The 22,309-nt window shown below is 36.2% G+C and overlaps 1 protein-coding gene across 2 annotated transcripts in view; it reads right to left on the bottom strand.

The window, feature by feature from the left end:
- ATR (ATR serine/threonine kinase) overlaps positions 1-22,309 on the bottom strand; it is a 137,683-nt gene that overhangs the window by 37,221 nt on the left and 78,153 nt on the right. For both annotated transcript variants that reach the window (XM_004459229.5, XM_023588982.3), the window contains exons 26-34: positions 15,007-15,144; positions 11,570-11,780; positions 8,989-9,167; positions 6,798-6,962; positions 5,571-5,662; positions 2,715-2,806; positions 2,300-2,477; positions 937-1,116; positions 122-281 (exon numbers count right to left, since the gene is read on the bottom strand). In XM_004459229.5, coding sequence (XP_004459286.1) covers positions 122-281; positions 937-1,116; positions 2,300-2,477; positions 2,715-2,806; positions 5,571-5,662; positions 6,798-6,962; positions 8,989-9,167; positions 11,570-11,780; positions 15,007-15,144 — 1,395 coding nt within the window. The remainder of the gene's footprint in view (positions 1-121; positions 282-936; positions 1,117-2,299; positions 2,478-2,714; positions 2,807-5,570; positions 5,663-6,797; positions 6,963-8,988; positions 9,168-11,569; positions 11,781-15,006; positions 15,145-22,309) is intronic.

Genomic DNA, 22,309 nt, shown 5'->3' on the forward strand with positions numbered 1-22,309 from the left:
CTGAATTTGGATTAGGGATCTTCTTTCAGTTGGACCTTTGCAGGAAGGAATACGTAACCCTCAATAGAACGTGCATATATATATATATACCCATGCATGATGGCATTCTCTTTGCCATTACCTTTGACCATAGCCACTTTGCCCTTTCCACATACAGTTCAGCAAGTCGTGATTCTCCTGCATTAAGAAGAGCATTGTAGGCTGTCTGGTGGTGACCAGCCTTTCTAGCTACTCTGGCACTCTGTAGCCAGCATCCTCCAACCATTTCACTGTAATCTGGTCTAAAGGAATTTGACAAAACAAAGGGAAAAAGAGCATTTAAGTGTTATTAAATTATCTTGATTTTGTCATTTTTCCTCTGCCACCTGCTCACACAAGTAAACCCTGGGAGTTTATAATCTATAACAGGGAATTGTAGCTTGTAAATTAGCCCTCTTCATCCCTTTTCATCATCTTCCTCACCACCTGGGACACCTGTTCTGTTACTTTCTGTTATGTTCTCCCATTTTTCTTCCCTCCCTACCTGAATAAATTACTGGCCTAAGTAAAACAAAAACAACAACAACAACAAAATCTTTTCCCAACATGGAAACTTCTCAATATATATTTTAAAGAAATCAAAGATGAATTTGTTAAAAACACTTATTTTAGTTTTTAAATTTTCTAGAGTGCTCCATTGTTGTCCATTGTAATCTATAAAGACTTTTTGCTTAACATATATCACTACTTTTCATATATAAGTTTTTAAACATTAAAAAAAGATATATTGCATATAAACATGATTCTTATGTTCAAGATTCATTTCACTGTAGCCTTGACAATTGACAATTATATACTAATCAAAAATATATTTGGACAGAAAATTTAAAAATACAAATATTGCCAATATAATATTAAATTCAAAATAATGGACATGAAAAAAAGAATGTGAAAAACCTTTTGTTGAGGCTTAATAAAGCCCTCCGGAGGGCCAGGATGGGTTCCTTGGCTCTATAGGAATTCTGGGTCATTTCTAGTCGAGCTACCCAGTTTAGAGAATCTTCCTGAGAACTGTTACCTGGAGACTGGTGAAAAAGTGATCTGATGCTATGCTCCAACTCACATAACATGTGTAATCTAAGAATAGATAAAATCTATGTTAAAACATTACCACATTCAGCCTTATCAATCTCATATATAAAGCACATAAATCAGTCACAAAGAATCTGAAATGTGCAGCTTTCTTTGGAAGAACTTTAACCAATATATGTTCTTGGTAAACAAATAGTAACATATCTTCAAATTAGGTATAAACAACATTAATATTGATTAAATATTTAATCCTTTGCTGTGGTCCCCAAATTCCTATTGATTAAATAGGAGAGGGGTATATAAAACTAAATCAAATGTATAAAAATCAAACTTTGCCACATACATGAAAATGAAAGAAAATATTAATCCATTATAAAACAACATGAAATATCTGAATATACTGCTTGTGTTACTCTTAGAGAGCCTGAAATAGTAGATGCCAATAACATGAAAGCACTTTGAATTTTTTTTTTCCTAAGAGTAATGGAAACTAATAATTCACATTTGTTTTTTTGCCCTTTATATCAAGGTCAGTGGCTATGAGTTATTATTCAAGGCAGAAGGATGCTATAGAACAGAATGAAACTCAGTGGTCCAACTGCTAGTTTTAGTAAACTGTTATCAGAGGGCTGATAGAAAACACAGTAAATTCTGTTAAGTAAAAAAAGAAACTGCTTAAATATCTTTTAAATCCATTATAATTCAATTATAACATTTGTTTCATAATTTTCCTTAGGTGACTCAACAGACCTAAAATGTTTACCATCATTTTCTTCTCCAAGTCTAAAAGTTAATATTCCTTTTTGATAATGGAAGGCTTATATTTTTTGGGTAAATGTCAAAGGCATTTCTAAAAGAGAAGATGGAAAGGGATGCAACAAGTACTGACCACCAATATGCTAGGTACAGTACTAGTTATACTATAAATCAAGGGGTCTAGATTATTTGTTAGTTATATAAAAAGTAAATTATGTCAATAAAAGAGGTCAAATCTAAGATATTTTGTTATTGCTTACAGAAGTCAACATTGTTTTTCCAATTAAAAGGAGAAATGTTAGAACATTTTCTAAAACAACTATATAGGTGAGGTAAAAAGAATGAAAGATCAATTTGCGTAGCTCTGCAGATGTACCAAACATATTAAAGAATTATATACTAATGAAAAGATTCCAAGTCTGTCATATGACACTTATAGACTAGCAATATAAAAATAAAAACCCCAAAATACCTCACAATATATTCATATCCTCGTTGGTAAGAGCCTCTTTCAAAGCTTGCAGCTGAAAGAGGTACAATTTGTTCTGCTCTCACAAGTTTCAACGTGTCATAAAAAGCTGTGATATCTCTTTTTTTGGCTGATAATAAAAGCTGTCCTAGTCTGACACTCCATGTTGTAGATTTCCCATCTGAAAACAAATGAAAGAGTCAAAAAATGTTATGGTAGCTGGGTCTAAAAGCTAGTTCTATTTCATTTGGTAAACTGCTCAGGAGAAATAGTGAGCAGATGATTTCATTCTACTTTATACAAGAAACAAGTCAATCATGAAATAGGCTGAAAGACTAATTTTTAATGTTGCTTAGCTATTTAGGTCCTAATATTTATAGCATGTGAAAGCTGCTTACATTTTAAGAAGTAATTTTACCTGCAGCCAAATAGTTTTCCACCAAATCCCACTGTGACAATTTCCAAGCTGCTTCTACTCTGTAAGTGTTTAATTCATCTGTCCATTCAGACCTATTAAAAGAAACCCACATCAACTGACCTTTTATTTATTTAAATTTAAAGTGTCATTTAAAGATTTATATATGTGCTCTATTTACTATTTTGGTATTTGTATTGCATTTTGTATTTAGATATAAAATAATTATCTCTATCCAAACACCACCCAGAAAATTTTAATCTTTTAATTCCTCTCAAAACATTTTTGACAATTTCTAATAACGTCATTTAAAAATGCCATTCCTTGACAAATTAAATTGTGCCAATATTTGAGCAGAGTTAACACCAAAAAAATTACAAAGCCTACTTTTAAGAGTAGTTGCATGCTTAACTTGAATAAAGGGCAAGAAAAAAAAAGAGTCAAGTACAGGCATATGTTTTGGAGATCAGTAACTCTAATAAGATTTTAAATTAAATTAAAGACAAAAATATAGGAGCCAGTGTGGTGGGTCATGGGAAATTGAAGGGGACACTGGACACCTGATACCAAGTTCATAAAAAAGTTACAAATGATGTGTCAATGACATAGCATAGAATACAAAATTAGCTACCTAAAATATATGCCTATTCTTTTAATGTTTCCAGTCACTTTAAAATTTTAGTTTGAAAAATCAATCTGAAATAATCTAATTTTTTTCTAAGCATTCCACTTAAGAGATACCAAGATGGTCAGTGTTATTTTAAATAATTACTGCACAGAAACAGCTAGACTTTCCCCATGTTTTTTCTTTATAATTATATCATTTTATCACCTGCTATATGCTAGAACCTGGGCTAGGCACATTTTTTCTATTTATCTAACAACACAGAAAGGCTCATTTTATTCTATTAAGTAAGAAAACAGAGAGGCTGGTATCAATATGTCAATCTCCCTTAAAGGTCCTCCTTGCTCCTTCTATAGTAAAAACATGTAAAAAGTGTATTAAAAAGACCCAATCCTTTTTAATTTTTAAAAACATAAAAACAGCAGCATAAATATTGAGTACTTTTTAATTCCAAATATGAACATATGAACACCAACATAAACTATTTAGAGAATGACTAAAAGAAATACAACATAAATGTAATTTTCGGAAGTCTAACTTTGAATGACTTTACAAGTTTATCATCAGAAGTCAAAATATCAGACTTTCAGGATAATATTCTGAGTAGAATAAGCAGCAAGCAAATGGCTATCCATAGAGGATGCGATATATCCAGCGTTATACCAAGAAGTACCAAACAGGGCAGTGATGATAAGGCTTTGAGAACGTCTCTACATGAACAGGTTCATTAAAACCAGTGATTGTGTAGATCAAGCACTGTCAATAATTTTTGAGAAATATCTGTTTAAATGCAAACAAAGATTTGCCCCAAGGAACACATGTCCCCTCAATAACTACATGCTCGTATACGATACAGCATCCCTTCCCTGAATACTGACAGCTGCCTTATCACAGCCCAAAGAGCAGGATGGTTCTATGTATACCAGACTCAAAGAGAAGACAAAGGGAGTCTAGTGTGTCATAAGGAAAATAAGAAATTCAGCTTGAGCCATAAAGAGCTAACCCAATTACTGCTATCTCTTTATTCATTAATTCTCTCAACTAATCTGGAGAAACAAATATATAACATACAACTATTATTTTCTTGCTTCAGCAAAGTTTTCCCCATCCTTTCAGAAATACCATAACTGTGATATTATGTGACCAGTGGTGGGCTTCTCTGCTCTCAAGACACTGTAGAATTGTGGTTTTTATGAATTACAGATCAGAACTTACATAAACTGTACTTAGAAGAAGCTGCCTTCAGAATGGTCTAACTAAAAACAGTGGCCTATGTGTTCTTTTAACTGAGATGCCATTGTCTATTGACCAGATAACACAACCTGGAACCAAAGTTAGGGTCTGGTAAATACATGAAGGAACAGGGGTTTTGCTCTCAGAGCAAAGCAGCTTTGAGAGCAGAGTCACCCGTCACCATTATTCTCCAGACTGGATGAATGGTTCAGCCTTAATCTTTGCTACACATATATAGAGCATGGCTATTTTAATGCATAAATTGGTTTGCTATAATAAAGCCATTTTCTTTTGGAAAGGAAGGCTCTTTCATTTTTATCAATTTTTTAGGGAAAATCAACTCTTACAGTCTAGAATGATATTCCATAAATCACATACAAAGCTCTTCCCTTCATAACGGACTTGGCCCAGTGGTTAGGGCGTCCGTCTACCACATGGGAGGTCTGCGGTTCAAACCCCGGGCCTCCTTGACCCGTGTGCAGCTGGCCCATGCGCAGTGCTGATGCGCGCAAGGAGTGCCCTGCCACGGAGGGGTGTCCCCCGCGTAGGGGAGCTCCACGCGCAAGGAGTGCGCCCCGTAAGGAGAGCCACCCAGCGCGAAAGAAAGTGCAGCCTGACCAGGAATGGCGCCGCACACACTTCCCGTGCTGCTGACGACAACACAAGTGGACAAAGAAACAAGATGCAGCAAACAGACACAGAGAACAAACAACCGGGAGAGGGGGGAATTAAATAAATAAATCTTAAAAAAAAAAAAAAGATATAAAAAACAAAAACAAAGCTCTTCCCTTCCTAACATAGAAAATAAGTAGTCCTGATTATGTAAGCAGATACCTTCTGGAGGTCTACAAAGTGCATGCATGAGCCTCACTAACAGCAGGTAGATTCTGGAAGGTCACTGCCATAAAGTCAAACTAATTTAAGTCAACCCAAGTCATTAATTAAAAATTCCTACTCAGATATAATAACCAAAGAAAATCGTGCCTTTTAGAAATTATTACCTGTTAGCATGCACTCCATTCACCTGAGTGATTACAGTAGATAGCTGACCAAGACCTAACATGGACTTCACTACACCATGATAATGAATGATCTGGAAGTTTAAAAATATTTAAAATATTGTTACTTCAGATATCTTGGGTACCAAAAATAGTTTTAACATATCATTACGAAATACCATTTACCTCATTGTGCCCACCTTTCTTAGATAAGCAGTTGACTTGCTTGGCCCTATGGCAGAGCTCCCTACCAATGTCCTAACATTTTTGAAATTTAAAAAAGATACAGACAACCTAAAAGAATCTCAAGATTGAATTTATTATTTTTTGAAGATTTGGTGTAATTCTCATTTCAGCCAATACAAAAGTAACAAACACTCTTTAATATTTTTTTCAGAATTTTTAAATTTTGTTTTGCTTTGTTTTTTTAGGCAGTACCAGGGATTGAACCCAGGACCTCATACATGTGAAGGAGGTGCTCAACCACTGAGATATAACTGCTCTGCTTTAATATTTTGTTTAAAGGTATTTGTCACATTATTTCTCAAATAAAAATTAAAACTCAAAGTTCACAATATTATTCACATGGATTTTGAGCATTAGCAACAAAAATGTTAAAAAGGCTTATGCAATATTGAAACTGAAAATAAGATTGTGAAAAACAAAGACTGTACTTTGAGCTTCTCAGTAAATAAACACATCAAATATAAGAAAAAAGCAATACCCCAAATTAGAGAGAATCTAAGCCAAGATTATAAGTTAACGATTCTAAACCCCTTTGCTGTCCCAACAGACAAGAGACATATAAGATACCCCTATTGGTAAATTGTGTATCAGTGATTTTAAGGGAGCATTTCAAAGATTTGCAGGCAGATGAGTGGAGATGTACGTAAAATGTGAAAATGTTTCTTAGACTTTGTTAAAAATTGATGAATGTCTTATCTTTAATAGCAAACTAAAATTATATAAATTTTAGTTATTATATACAGTTTAATATAAATATATTCCCAATAAATTCCATTCATTTTGAGCATTTCTAAGGTCATAGAAATTTTACATGGGAACTGTCTAGCACAATTCTCTAATTTTATCCACCAGGAAACTTGAGATCAGAGAGATTTAAATATTTTCCAGATACACTGTGACACCAGTAGAAACAGGACTGAAACCAAGATTTTTCCAGAGTTCCTAGTACAGGACTCTTATCATTATGTTGTTTTCTATTATTACCTGGTCTGGTTCTTGCTGAATAGCTTTGTCATAACAAGCAGTGGCATCCCTCAATAAGCCAATGCTTTCATGTTCAAGGATCTGTTCTTTTAGAGATGGTTCTGCCTTTCGAATTGCGCTCACTCCAGCCACTCCATCTGGTTCATGCATAGCAGCATATAATTTCTTTATTCAACCAATTAAAAAACAATTTAATGGGGAAAAACAAAAATGGAATAAAAATGTAAAATCTTGTGAAAGGAGAATATGGAAATTTTTTTCCTCAAAGCAATACTAAACATTAGTAAATATTTAATGCAGACTCACTGTAAAATTATAAACTTATTTCCTCATATTCTATTAACCTCAATACCCTTATTTCATTTAAACACAAATCAGTACCAGTAACTATTATTGATAATGAGGGTTGTAAAGAACCTGAAGGTCCTGAAACTCTTTTTGAATCAAAATGATGATAAATTCTGTTGAGAATCGCTTATATATTGCAAGAGTTTTATTGCATTTTTAAAAATTTTCAAGTATTTTATAAATAAGCATTTTAATATATTGGTATCAAGTCTAGGTTCAAAAGTGATACTGAGGCTGAAATGATCTAGGAAATAAGAAAGCAAGAAGGAAGGAGGACCGAGGAAGAGACTAGAGTTTTTCTATATTTATTGGCCAGGAAGAGTCAGTAAATGAAACTGTAAGGAGAAATAAGAAAAGTTGAAGAAACTTAGAGAATGAGGTATCCCAGATGTGGGAGAAAAGCAAATGTTTAAAAAAAAAAAAAAGGATTAGTCAAATGGTGCTGTGAGGTTAAGAAATGAGGACCAAGAAATATTTATTGGGCTAGGTAACATGGAAGCCACTAGTTTTCATAGCAAGAGTAATGTCAGTGAAGTAGAGAAAGAAAAGCCTTGCTGAAATGTGCAGAATGAACGGGAGGATAGGAAGTGAATATTTGTAAAGGGAAAAAAGTGTGGTGGCAAATATATAAAGGAAAATGCAAGACCAAGGGAATTTTAAAAAAGCTAAGTAGAAGATACCAAAGCATGTCAATATACAGATGAGAATACTCTGGTTGAGGAAGACAAATTAATGATACTGGAGAAAGGAATATTTTAAGGTGTAGAATCCTTGAGACTGAGATCATGAGTAGGAGGACTGAATTTTGGTGGGGATTTGGCTTCAATCTTCTGAATGATCAAGCAAGGACATCAGTTGAGAGTATGTGAGGTAGAAGCTGAGAAAAGAAGAAAAGTAAAGTAGTCATCTTGAAGAATGGGAAGCAGATTTACTAGAGAAACACAGAACAGAAGGCAGTGTTAGAGTTCTCCTAATGTTTGCGATCATGCATCTAAAGTGAAAATGGTAAGCAATGTTTGCTTGCTTATGTGCACATACTGAGAAAGCAGTTGGGTGACCTTATGAAGAGTGGGGATTTTACAAAGTGAGTACAACACAGCAAGAGGAGGAGGCAGTTGAGCATGTTTGTAAGGGAATGATTTTAACAATAAGTGATAGACTCAAAGCTGGACAAGGAAGAACACAAAGGCACAAAAGGGTTAATAATTCATTCTAAGAATATAATCTCCAGATTTTTCTAGTTCCTTCAGCACACTTTTCTCATTGACTTAAAAAAGAAACCATTAATCTTGATCTCGTACTTAATCCCATTATATTACCCCCACTTGCCCTTATTTTTTTCTTCCCTATACACCAAGATCTTCAGGTATACTGCCTGATTTCTGACTTAATAAATACATCTCCCTACCTCCCACCCCCAAATCCAGGCCCACATTTCACACTAGGAGAAGAGTAATGGCCTCTTTGCCATAAATCATATCCCTTTCAAATCCTTCCTCCACAACTGCCACAGGCATTTAACTAAAATGACATTCTTACCATGGTACTTCCCAGGTTCAAACACTCTCAGTTACTTGGGAAACTTCTCTAAGACCCATCTCTAGGAATCCCTCCTGATTCCCAGCTTACCCACCCACTTACCTAGAGGACGGTTAAGTGTCCTTCCTCAGGGCATACCTATATCACGGTGCTTAAGATAGTACAATGACTTCATGTTTATCTCTCCCCACTAGTCTGTAAGCTTCTCAAGGGCTGTGTCTAACACACACTAGATGCTCAATAAAATTAACATATATAAACATAAATGACTGGCAATGTTACTAAATTCATGTAAATTTCAAACCTGTAAAAATCCAAGATGCTCCTGAATATTTTGCTTCTTTTCTGTAATAAATGATTCAAAGTGCATTACAGCTCGTGTGTATGCTTTGGAGCGAAAGGAAGCTACTGCCAGAGTATCCTGAGGTATGAGGTCTAGAAAACGAGTTACACTCTGATAGTCTTCATAATCCACAGCAGATACTAGATTACAAAAAGATAATTGAGTAATTAAAGACTTATAAGATGAAATTTTAGTGAAATTTTAAGCATTTAAGTTCAATTTATTTTACTAAATAAATTAATCTAAATGTACCAGGGTATCATTTCGGTATGCAGCTATCAACAGGATGATTGCTCAGAGGGTTCTTGCTCCAAATCTAACATTATTACTTGACCAGCCCTGGACAGTCATTTTTTTTGAATTTCTGCTTCTACATCTATAAAAGGGAAATATTAGTACCTGCCCTGCCTTCCTTACAATGTTATTGTGAGGACAAAATAGAAACCTATATTAAAATTTAGAAAGACACAAAGATGAGTTGTTATTTTTTGATAATGATAAAAATATTGATAGGCCATAGCTCTTAATAAAGGAAGATCAGAATTATGAAAATTGCCTTCTTTTTTTTTTTATTTTAAAAGTTGAATTCTTTGTTAACAACCTCTTTTTTTCCTGTGTTGCAACATATACAATATCAGTTATTACAATAGAAATGGAAAAGCAAAAGTGCCCTAGCAGTAAAATCACAAACAAGGTAGGGTAATTTTTTCAAGAATCTAGGAAAAGACATAGGTTGGGAATGTCTAAATGAGGAAGTCCAGTTGAAGAATCCCTGTTTAAAACTTTTAACATGATTTTTTTTTTTTTAAAGATTTATTTATTTATTTAATTCCCTCCCCTCCCCGGTTGTCTGTTCTTGGTGTCTATTTGCTGCGTCTTGTTTCTTTGTCCGCTTCTGTTGTCGTCAGCGGCACAGGAAGTGTGGGCAGCGCCATTCCTGGGCAGGCTGCTCTTTCTTTTCACGCTGGGCGGCTTTCCTCACGGGCGCACTCCTTGCGCGTGGGGCTCCCCCACGCGGGGGACACCCTTGCGTGGCACGGCACTCCTTGCGCGCATCAGCACAGCGCATGGGCCAGCTCCACACGGGTCGAGGAGGCCCAGGGTTTGAACCGCGGACCTCCCATGTGGGAGACGGACGCCCTAACCACTGGGCCACAGTCCGTTTCCCAACATGATTTAATGGCATGCAAAACATTGAAAACTTATTTCTTCAAAATTTAAATATTCAAGACAGTAAATTAAAAGAAAATTTATTTAACATAAGCTCTTTCACTCTAAATGTGTAGATGATTTCAAATTATAAGAAATAAAAGACACTGTTCTTTTCAGCCATTATAAATGTAATTCTTTAAAAGCTGGACGTTTCAGTGCAATGTGACTAGAAATGATGACAGAGTTTGTATTTGGTTTACAGCACCATTTTGACATGTAGAAAAAGTTTAATTGTTAAATTAATGGAAAATATATTAATAATTAATCATATTGCAAAGAAAAACATTCTTCATAATAGATAATTACTTGAAAGTCCAGAAAAGTTTAGAAAAATAACTAATGGTTATGCTTAACAATAGGAAAGTATGTACTTTCATAGGTAAATGGACAAGAGGGAGATGCTTACAAATTAAGAACTGTGTAGTGAAAGCCTTTTAAAGGATTTTTTAGAAAGTTGATTTTTTCCCAAATAGTCCTAAAGCTTAGAAAGGAAAATCATGTGCTGTCCTCTTATGTCAAACATGAGAACAGCGTAAATAAAAAGAAGGAAAAGGATTACATATTCCATCTGCCTGCTGCAAACATGGGAGAAAAAAATTCTTCAGAGAGTAAAAATATTCACTACTATCTGATGAATATCATTCTTCTCATTAAATGCTTATGTCACAGGGGCAGATTGGCAGGTGTAATTTGCCGCTCTAAATGAGATTCCCCTTTTAGTCACTTTACTGGGAGCTGTAATATCACAGAGAAAACACAAACGTATTAAGTATGTTTGGGAAAGCCTATTGGATGCCAAACACTATCAGAAACAAGGGGGAAAAGGATAAAAAGTTTTTTCATATAACATGAAATGAATAAAACTTTAAAATCTTCCTTGAAATTTAAGACTTAAATATGAAAAAAGATTAATAATTCACAAGAAGGGAAAAAGAACAAAGCAGACTATACATATGTGATGAGGGGACAAAGAGTAAATGGGTTGAGAGAGGGGTAGGTTAATAATAATATTAACATCTTATTTATTTTATATATGTACACCTCATCTAATTCTCTTAACAATCCTCTAAAGGAGATAATATTAACCTAATTTTATAGAATGAAAAATTAGGTATGTGCCTTGCCAACAAAGTGAGAGTAAGAATTTAGAGGTCTACTGAGTATAAATTCATTGCTTTTTCCCAATTAAAAGCCTACACTATCACCCATAAAAGAAAAAGATACCCATGGAAAAACGGATTTCTTTTTAGCTAATGCTTATAGAACTGCTGCAAGGAGGAGGTGGTTAGTAAATGCAAGGAGAAAAAAATAAATACAAATTTGGACTTACCCTTTGAGTCTACTTTATCTCTGTTTGATTTGCTCTGTGGAAATTTCTCTGCATTCAGAGCCTGAAATTTGTGCCTTGCCCACTGTGTGAGATGATCAAGCATGGAGAACACAGTCTGTGTACTGAGTTGACACAAATCAGACGCACTGTCTTGGGTACTTATGGTATGCTGGTCATCATGCTTTAGAACTGCCATAATTTCTGTATAAACCTAACAAAATGTCCACGTAATATTTTATATGTGACATATATGATTAACCATTCGAAGATAACAATTTTATCAAAAGAAAAAAAATAAGACCATGGATTGATGACAAATTATCTTTCTCATGTATAATTAAGCCAATAAAAGATTGCTTTAAAAAGGAAATTTGCTATAAATAAGTCACTATCCACAAAAAATCAATTTCAGAGGAACGAAAGGGCTAAATGTATAAATAAAAGGAAATCATGACATTGGGATAAAATCAAAAGTTATAAAAGGTTTATAAATTTGGCATTTACATTTAAAATTTCTCTATGGCAAAAGCCATAAACAAATTTAAAAAGAGAACCACAAACTGGGAAAGAATTTAGCAAAATATGACTACGAAAGACATGTCTTTGTTATTTATGTTGGGACCCTCAGACAAAACCTGATGGTTTATGCTAACAAGGTGACACATAGTGGACTCCTCAGGGCATGTTATGTCAATCTAACAAGGGTGGGGGAGGTTTTAGGTGGACAATTTATCAATCAACCATGTCAATGAATAAAGCCCCAATAAAAATTCTAAACACAGAAGCTCAGATGAGTTTCCTAGGTTGGCAGTACTGCATCATATTGTCACACATCAGTGCAAGGAGTGTAATGTGTCAAGGACAATGGAAGTCTCATGTTTGGAATCCTCCTAGACTCTACCTTATGCATCTCTTCCTTTTGGCTGGTTCTAATTTGTTTCCTTTCCCTGTAATAAATCATATCCATGAGTATAATAGCTTTCAGGGAGTTCTATGAGTATTTGTAATGAATTATTAAACTGAAGGTGGATTTGGGAAACCCCCAAACTTGCAGTTGGTGATCTTGAGTGGATACTTCCCTCAACTTTGTAACTGCATCCAACTTCCCACAGTTGGGGTCAAAAGTCTTGGGCAGACTTGGCAGTTCTGGAGGACTATGCTCCCAACCTCACAGTTTGGCTAACTTAGAACACACATATATTTTCATAGGAAAACACTGCATGATGCTCACCATAGCACTGTATGCAAAAGCAAAGAATGATTATTATGGGACTAGTTAAATAAACCATGATATGACTATACAGTGGAAGCATTCTAGTATGCAGCATTAAAAAAGCATATATATATGTGATGTGTGATCACTTTTAATGTATTTAATTTCTTCCTATATTTGGATTTTGATTTTAAAACATAGTAATGTGCTACTTATATTATTAAAAATAATCATTTTATGAAAAAGGAAAATTATTATATGTTAAAAAACTACAACTTTATAAAATATTATGAAATGAAAAGCAAAATATTCTCCTTTGGTGACCCAAATACACAATACAATTCTCTAGGAAAAAAACACTATTAATAATTTATTAGTATCCTTCCAGAAATGTTCTTTGTATATTTGAGCATATAAAATACACACTTTCTAATTTCCTACACAAAAGCAATGCATGTTTCTTTGATAAACAAAAGTTAAAAAAAGATTTTGATAGAATAAAATTGAGAGCTCAGAAATCAACCTTCACATTTATGGCCAAATGATTCTTGATAAGGGGGTAAAGACCACTAAATTGGAAAGAATAATCTTTTCAACAAATGGTGCTGGAAAAACTGGATGTCCATGTACAAAAGTATGAAGGTGGACCCCCACCTTATACCATATACAAAAATCAACTCAAAATAGATCAAAGACCTAAAGATAAGGGCCAGAAATGTCAAATTCCTAGAAGAAAACATAAGGAAGCATCTTTAGGACCTTGTGCTAGGCAATGGTTTCTTAGACTTTATACCCAAAGCACAAGCAACAAAAGACAAAATAGATAAATGGGACTTCATCAAAATTTAAAAAACCTTTGTACCTCAAAGTACTTTATCATGAAAGTAAAATAACAACCTACACAATGAGACAAAATATTTGTAAAGGGCATATCTGATAAGGGTTTAATATCCAGAATACATAAAGAAATCCTTCAACTCAACAACAAAAAGACAACCCAATTTAAAAATGGATAAAAGACTTGAACAGACATTTCTCCAAAGAAAATGTACAAATGGCCCAAAAAGCACATGAAAGATGCTCAACATCCTTAGCCATTAGGGAACTGCACATCAAAACCATAATGAGGTACCATTTCACACTCACTAGAATGGCTACTATTTTTTTTAAATGGAAAATTACAAGTGTTGGAGAGAATGTGAAGAAATACAAATACTTATTCATTGCTGTTGGCAATGTAAAATGGCATAGCTGCTGTGGAAGACAGTTTTGTGGTTCCTCAGAAAGTGAAATACAGAATTACCATATGACCTAGCAAACCCAATTCTAGGTGTATATACCCAAAAGATTTGAAAGCAGGGACTGGAACAGAAATTTGCACATCAGTGTTCATAGCAGCATTATTCATAATTGTCAAAAGATGGAAGCAACTCAAGCGTCCACTAACTAATGAATGGATAAACAAAATTCTGTATATACACCCAATGGAATATTATTTAACCAAAAAAAGGAATGAGGTTTTGATACATGTGACAATATGGATGAACCCTGAAGACATCATATTGACTAAAATAAGCAAGACACAAAAGGATAAATATTTTATGATCTCATTGATATGAAATAATTAGAATGTGCAAACTCATACAGTCAGAATCTAGAATACAGGCTTACCAGGGGATGTGTAGAGGTAGGGAATAGAGAAGCAAGGTTTGAAATGTAAAGAGTTTCTATTTGGGATGATGAAAAAATTTTGGTAATGGATGGTGATGCTAGCACAACATTGTGAACACAATTAACAATACTGAATTATATATTTCAATATGGTTAAAAGGGAAAATTCTAGAATATATATTTTGCTAGAATGAAAATTTTTAAAAAATCCATGGAACTGCACAACATGGACAGTGAACCCTAAGTTAAATCATGGACTTTAAAAACAGTACAATGATAGAAATGTGCTTTTATCAATTGTAACAAATGTCCCACAGCAATGCAAGGTATTAATAATATGGCAGTATATGATAACCCTGTATTTTATGCATGATTGCTCTGCAAACTCACAACTTCTCTAATAATGAAAAAAAAAAATTTTGTATTCCTCCACACAAGAACATATATAAAAATTTATTGATCAACATTTCTTAGTGATATGTAGCCTTTCTTAAAACAAATTACATACTAAGTTTCATATGTTCAGAAACCAAATAAAATAATATTCACTCACCTCCTGTTGATCTTCATGATTACAACCCAACAAAACATAAACAAGAATATGTGGAAGAAGATAGATGGTCACCTTGAAATCATGCTTCATCATAATACTACAGCAGGTAAAGATTTTACTGGCAAGTTCATGCCGTACCTGTAAATTCAAATGGTTAGGGAGAATAAGTAGTTTTATACATTTTATTCTATTGATTGAATGCTGAACAATATGTGAGATAATTAATTATGGCAAAATGGGTTTTCTCTCATGGAAAAAAGCAAGTACACTCAAGAAAAGAAGATTTCAGTAACCCCTTCTCTGGTAACTCTAAATCTCTCCAAGTGCTTTAACTACTGACCCCTAAACGTAATGAGGAGCTACCTCAAGCATAAATGGTCTCACTCCCTTACATTTGGTCTTTAATGCATATCTGTAATACATTAACCTTCCTAATTATACCATGCTTTACTTAGCTAACATTATATTTGAGTATACAGATGATTAAAGACCAAAAAGTATGTTCTACACCAGGACTCCAAGCATTAGATCCACATTAATAACAAATAAGCAACAGTAATTAATTATAGGAAAACATGAAAGAGAAAATTACTTACTTTGGATAAGAGTAAAATTTTATTGGTTTGAACTAACCTTAAATTTACCTACATAATTATCACATAAATTTTTAAAGTTTCTTTTCTCAAATATAAATCTTCATCTAAAAAAAAAAACAATATGGGGGTACTTCTGTGAAGATGACCGACTAGAAAGACACGGGACTCTCTTCTCTTCCAGAAAAATTGCAGGGGACAGGCTAGAATGGCATGGAAAAAGATCTTCAAGGATTAGGACACACCAGGCAAAGGCTGGACATGGCCCAGAAGAAAGAGGGATAAAGAAGGGGAATTCGACAGCGAAACTTTGAGTTGAAACCAAAGGCTGCTGCTGCTGGCACCCTACGTCACACGGAAGACACTTTAGAATTCTCAGGCCTCTGAGCTGGCTACAGACAGAGGGGGGTCCAGGGATCCACCACTCCAGGAAAGGGGAAAGAGAGGGACAAAGCCTAAGGCTGACTCAGCTTTTGACTCACAAATTTGGACTGCTCTGTCCCAAAAGCCAGACCAGGCCAGGTGGGACTGTACCATTGTTTGCCTCTGGAACCAACAAGACACTAAAAGACCAGAACTAAAGAGATCCAACCCTCCTAATCTCCCTCTCTGCTAATTGGGACTGATTGTTGAGGATGAAGAGGGGAGTGGAATTATTTCCTACCTGGGCAAAGGGAGGGATCTGCCAGAGGCTAGGGAACTCTCCCTGAGATAGTTTGAATTACACAGCTCTTAATCTCCAGACAGGAACCTCTATCACATTGACTTGGTCCCTGTGCAGCAAATACACTCCAACCAAGCACTGAACTGAGAGGACTGCCAAAGAGCACCACCTTCTGGCACACCAAGGAGGTGCACAAGAGAAAATCAAAAGTAAATGAGAGGGGCTGAGCCAGCAAGATGGCAGCAGAGTAAGGACTTCCTAGAGTCAGCTCCTGCTATAGGGCTGGCTGAAGCACCTGTTTGTGGGCTCCAGGAGACCAGAAGAGCATCCTGCAACATCCTTGAAGGAATGGAAGGAGGAGACTGCCCATCTGCAGAGAAGATTTGTAAGTAGAGGCTCCACACCCTAGATGCTGGTGCCCATCCTCCACTGGAGGCACAAGCCACCTCTGGAGCTGTTCCATGGCTGGAATTGAAAGCTCCACTTCCCAGAAATGGGGGAGGAAGAGATGGTTGGGCACCAATTTCAGCTACTGATGAGTAAATTGAGCAGGCTACTGTATAATCCTTAGAATAGCTAAAGTTTGAGCCTGTCCAAGTCAGAAAGAGGCCAGAAGCCACCATCTTAATGCTGCGCCTAGAACGAGGGGAAGTGGGGTGGACTGAAAATCCCAGTGCTGGTGGGGACCTGCTTCTTTCCATCCAGATCATATTGCAGGTCTAGCCCAGGCCCCAGTGCGCTATCCAGCAGGGAGGAAGCTGCAGGGACCTGCCCAAGACTCTCCGGGAAATTACCAGCCAAGCCACGGAGGTCATTGATTATCCTGCTCTGGTGGCATGAGCCACCCTGGGAGCTATTTTGTGGCTGGAATTGGAAGCTCCATTTCCCAGAAACAGAGGAGGAGAAGGTTGGTTGCTGATTTCGGCTGCTGATTGGTAGACTAGGCTGGCAGGGATATATAACCCTGGGAACAGCTGGGGTGTGAACCAGCCCAAGACAGAAAGAGGCCAGTGGCCGCTCTTTTGACTTCTCCCCCAGCCTGAGGGGAAGCCAGGCTGACAGAAACTCTCAGTATTGGCAGAAGCCAGTTTCATTCACACAGATCAGCCTGCAGCCCCCCTAGGCTTCAGCCCGGCCTGTGGCAGGGAGGAGGCTGAAGAGCCCTGCATCAGCCTATACAGGTAACTGCAGTAAACTTTGGCTGGAATAGACTGAAAATCAGAAGTCTACCAGGGCAACTGTGGTCATCTTGGTCCTGCACTGCATAGACTGCTGCCCACACCTGCAGGTCCATCCCTACCCCAGGCAGGGGAGGAAGGGATGTGAAACTGCATCAGTCTCTCTGGGCAACTGCAGCCTAGGCCTGCACGTGGATTACATTCCACACAGCTGTGACTCTGTCCCTACCCCTGGCAAAGGAGAAAGTTGGAAGAAGCTTCATTGGTCCCTGACGCAATGAGAGCAGCTTGAGCCTCCACAGCTTATAGCACCAATGACATCCTTGGCTCCTACTGCACAACCAGCAAGAGAGAAAGGATAGGAAGCCCTAAACTAAACAGAAAAACTACACCCAGAAAAAATACTCTAGTAAGCCAAATGCCAAGACAGCAATAAAAAATTACAATCCACACTAAGAAACAGAAAGCTATGGCCCAGATAAAAGAACAAGATAAGCCTCCAGATGACATAAAGGAGTTGAGACAACTAATCATAGATGTTCAAACAAATCTCTTTAATAAATTCAATGGATGGCTAAAGAGATTAATGATATTAAGAAGACACTGGATGAGCACAAAGAAAAATTTGGAAGCATACACAGAAAATAGCAGAGCTTATGGGAATGAAAGGTGCAATCAATGAAATTTAAAAAACACTGGAAACATATAACAGCAAATTTGAGGAGGCAGAAGAAAGGACTGGTGAGTTTGAAGAAATAGCCTTTGATAGTGAACATATAAAAAAACAGATGATGAAAAGAATGGAAAATATTGAATAAGGTCTCAGGGAACTAAACGACAGCAAAAAGCATGCAAGCATACGTGTCATGGGTATCCAAGAAGGAGAAGAAAAGGGGAAAGGGAGAGAAGGAATATCTGAAGAAATAATGGTAGAAAATTTCCCAACCCTATTTTTTTTTTTTTAAAGATTTATTTATTTATTTATTTTCCCCCCTCCCCTGGTTGTCTGTTCTTGGTGTCTATTTGCTGCATCTTGCTTCTTTGTCCGCTTCTGTTGTTGTCAGCGGCACGGGAAGTGTGGGCGGCGCCATTCCTGGGCAGGCTACTCTTTCTTTTCACGCTGGGCGGCTTTCCTCACGGGCGCACTCCTTGCGTGTGGGGCTCCCCCACGCAGGGGACACCCTTGCGTGGCACGGCACTCCTTGCGCGCATCAGCACTGCGCATGGCCAGCTCCACACGGGTCAAGGAGGCCCGGGGTTTGAATCGCGGACCTCCCATATGGTAGACGGACGCCCTAACCACTGGGCCAAAGTCCGTTTCCCTCCCAACCCTATTGAGGGGCATAAATATCCCTGTCCAAGAAGCACAATGTACTCCCATCCAAAAAAATCCAAATAGACCAACTCCAAGACACATACTCATCAGAATGTCAAAAGACAAAGACAAAGAGAATTCTGAGAGCAGCAAGAGAAAAGCAAAGCATAACTTTTAAGGGATATCCAATAAGATTAAGTGCTGATTTCTCACCAGAAACAATGGAAGCAAGAAGACAGTGGTCTGATTTATTTAAGATACAAGAGAAAAACTTCCAGCCAAGAATCTTATATCCAGCAAGACTGTCTTTCAAAAAAGAGGGTGAGATTAGAACATTCACAGATAAACAGAAACTGAGAGAATTTCTAAGCAAGAGACCAGATTTTCAGGAAACACTAAAGGGTGTGCTAGAGCCTGAAAAGAAAAGACAACAGAGAGGGGCCTGGAAGAGAGTCTAGAAATCAAGATAATATCAATATGATATAAAAGTATCAAAAGAGTGGTGAAAAAAAATATGACAGATAAAACTCAAATAGTCAGGAATAAACTTAACCAATCATGGAAAGCACTTGTATTTAGAAAACTGCAACTCAATGTTAAAACAAATCAAAAAAGGCCTCAATAACTGGAAGAACATTGAATGATCATGGATTGGAAGACTAAATATTATTAAGATGTCAATTCTACTCAAAGTGATATACAGATCTAATGCAATCCCAATAAAAATTCCACCAGCATTAAAGAAAAAATTGAAAACACAATCATTAAATTTATTTGGAAGGGTAAGGAGTCCTGAATAGCCAGAAACATCATAAAAAGAAAAAGTGAACCCTCATCTCCAGACTTTAAATCATAATACCTACCTATAGTGGTCAAAACAGCATGGTATGGGCCTAAAGACAGGCACACTAGACCAATGGAACCAAACTGATGGTTCAGAAACAGACCCTCACAGGTACGACAAGTGATTTTTTACTAGCTTGTCAAACTCACACAACTCAGGCAGAACAATCCATTCAGCAATGGTGCTGTAAGAATTGAAAATCCATAGCTGAAAGAAGGAAAGAGGACCTCTATCTCACATCTTATCCAAAAATTAACTCAAAATGGGTCAAAAAACTAAAAATAAAAGCAAGAACCATAAAACTTTTACAAGAAATTACTGGAAAATACCTTCAAGACCTGGTGGTAGGTGATGGATTCTTAAAGGAGATAAGAGGAGGACGGAGTGGACTACTGATGTTTAATGTATGTAGAAGTTTTAATTAGCTTTACTGAAAAAGTATGGAAATGTAAGAGTGGATGGTAACACAAAGTAACACCTAGTTTATAAATGGGGATGTGAATGAAAATGGTAGTCTAGTTAAATAAACGCCAACTGACAGAATACTAGAGAATAATCTAGGAAGTGGATAGCACAGTAATACAAGAGGTGAATGAGAATTGTGGTTAATGGTACAGATGCAAGAGTGTCCTTTGTTAGCTAGAGCAAATGTATATCACTACTGCAGGGTGTTGGGAATGTGGAGAAGCATGGGGAAAACACAACTGGAGTGACCTATGGACTTTCTTTAGTAGTAAGAACCCTACTGAGGGGCAAGAACAATATTTTGTTCTTGTATCTATGCAAAAGATATACTGTGTTGATACTGAGGCAATTTGGAAAATGTGAGCCAAATGTACACTGTGGACATGGTAACAATCAGATGATATCATCTTATCTGTAGCAAATGACATACCACATTGTGGTATGTTGATGGAGGGGTGTTGTTTGGGAATTCTACACATGTGTATGATTGTTTTATAAGTTTATAACTTCTGTCATAAAAAATATATTTAAGAAATAATAATAGGGTGGGTTGGGGGAAAAACACACCAAATGTAAGATAAGGACTATGATTAGTAGTAAGATTTTGACAATATTCTTTCATAATTTGTAACAAACATCTCACAACAATGCAAGGTGTTGGTGGAGGATTGATGTATGGGAACCCTGTATGATGTACACATGTTTGCTTTGTAAGTTCACGACTTTTACTATACACTTAATTATTTATGTATGTTCATATATAAAAGATACAAGGATAATAATAATAGGGTTGGTAAGAGGAAAAATACTTTGTTTAATAGTAATATTTTAACAATGCTCTTTAATCATTAGTTTAAAAAGCTTAACAACAATGCAAGTTATTGGTGGTAGAGTGAGTTATGAGACTCCTGTATGATGTTATATATGTTTGTTTTATAAATTCACAATTATTATTATACACTTTTTGTTTATGTATGAGTGATATACTCCAATAAAGTTTTCTTTAAAATAAAGGTAAATTAGAGGCTTTTCCCAGCTCTATATCTTCCCTCCTCAAGGCCCAATGAAGTGTGCTTGCAACCCATTACTAGGCCACAGCCCAGTTTTAAGGAACTATCAGGGACAATCCTAATAATCCAGACTGAACCAAGAATCAAAGAGCAGCAGTAGCACACAGCCACTGCCACTAAATCCCTACAAAAGAGAAAGAAATCAAGTATCTGAGTAAACTACCTTCCTAGTGGATGCCAAGACATCAGCAAAAAATTACAAACGATACTAAGAAAATGGAAGTCATGACCCAAGAAAAGAAACACATCAAAGCCCCAAAAGAGATTCAGGTTTTGAGACAACTAATTAACAAGATGCACACAAATTTCCAAAATCAAATTAATGAAGTGAAAGACCATGTGGCTAAAGAGATGAATGGCATCAAGAAGAAACTGGGCAAACACAAAGAAGAATTTGAAACTCTGAATAGAAAAGTAAGAGAGCTCATGGGAATGAAAGAGACAAAGATGAGAACAAAAACACATTAAATGGGAAGCGGTTGTGGCTCAAGCAACTGAGCCCCCAGTTACCAAATGGAAGACCCAGATTTTATCTCTGAGACTTCCTGATAAAAAAGAAAAAAAAAGGTATCCCACACCTGCGTGGCGACATACAGGCCTACATGTGGTGAAGCGAAGTATCAAAAAGATGACACAACCAGATAGAGAAAAAACAAAACAAAACAAAAACACACATTAAAGGCATAAATCATCAGAATAAAAAAGATAGAAGAAAGAATAAGTGATAGAGAAGACAGAACAATTGAAATTGGAAAAAGAAAAGAATAGAAATAATTGAACAGGGACTCAGTTGAAAGACAACACTAAATGCAACAACATACTTGTCATGGGAGTTGTAGAAGGAGAAGATAGGGGAAAAGGAACAGAAAGAGTATTTGAAGATATAAAAGCTGAAAATTTCCCAACTCTCACAAAAGAAATGAACTTACATGTCCAAGAAGGGTACCACAGCCCAATCAGAATAAATCAAAATAGACCTATTACAAGACACACAGTACTCAGAATGTCAAAGTTCAAAGATAAAAGAGAAAATTCTGAGAACAGCAAGGGAAAAGCAAACCATAACATACAAGGTAAGCCCAGTAAGACTTAGCATGGATTTTTCTTCAGAACCATAGAGAAGACAGCAGTATGACATAATTAGGATCCTAAAAGAGAAAAACTGCCAGCCAAG

This window comes from Dasypus novemcinctus, chromosome 4 (genome assembly GCF_030445035.2).
Source record: "Dasypus novemcinctus isolate mDasNov1 chromosome 4, mDasNov1.1.hap2, whole genome shotgun sequence".
Classification (NCBI taxonomy): Eukaryota; Metazoa; Chordata; class Mammalia; order Cingulata; family Dasypodidae; genus Dasypus; species Dasypus novemcinctus.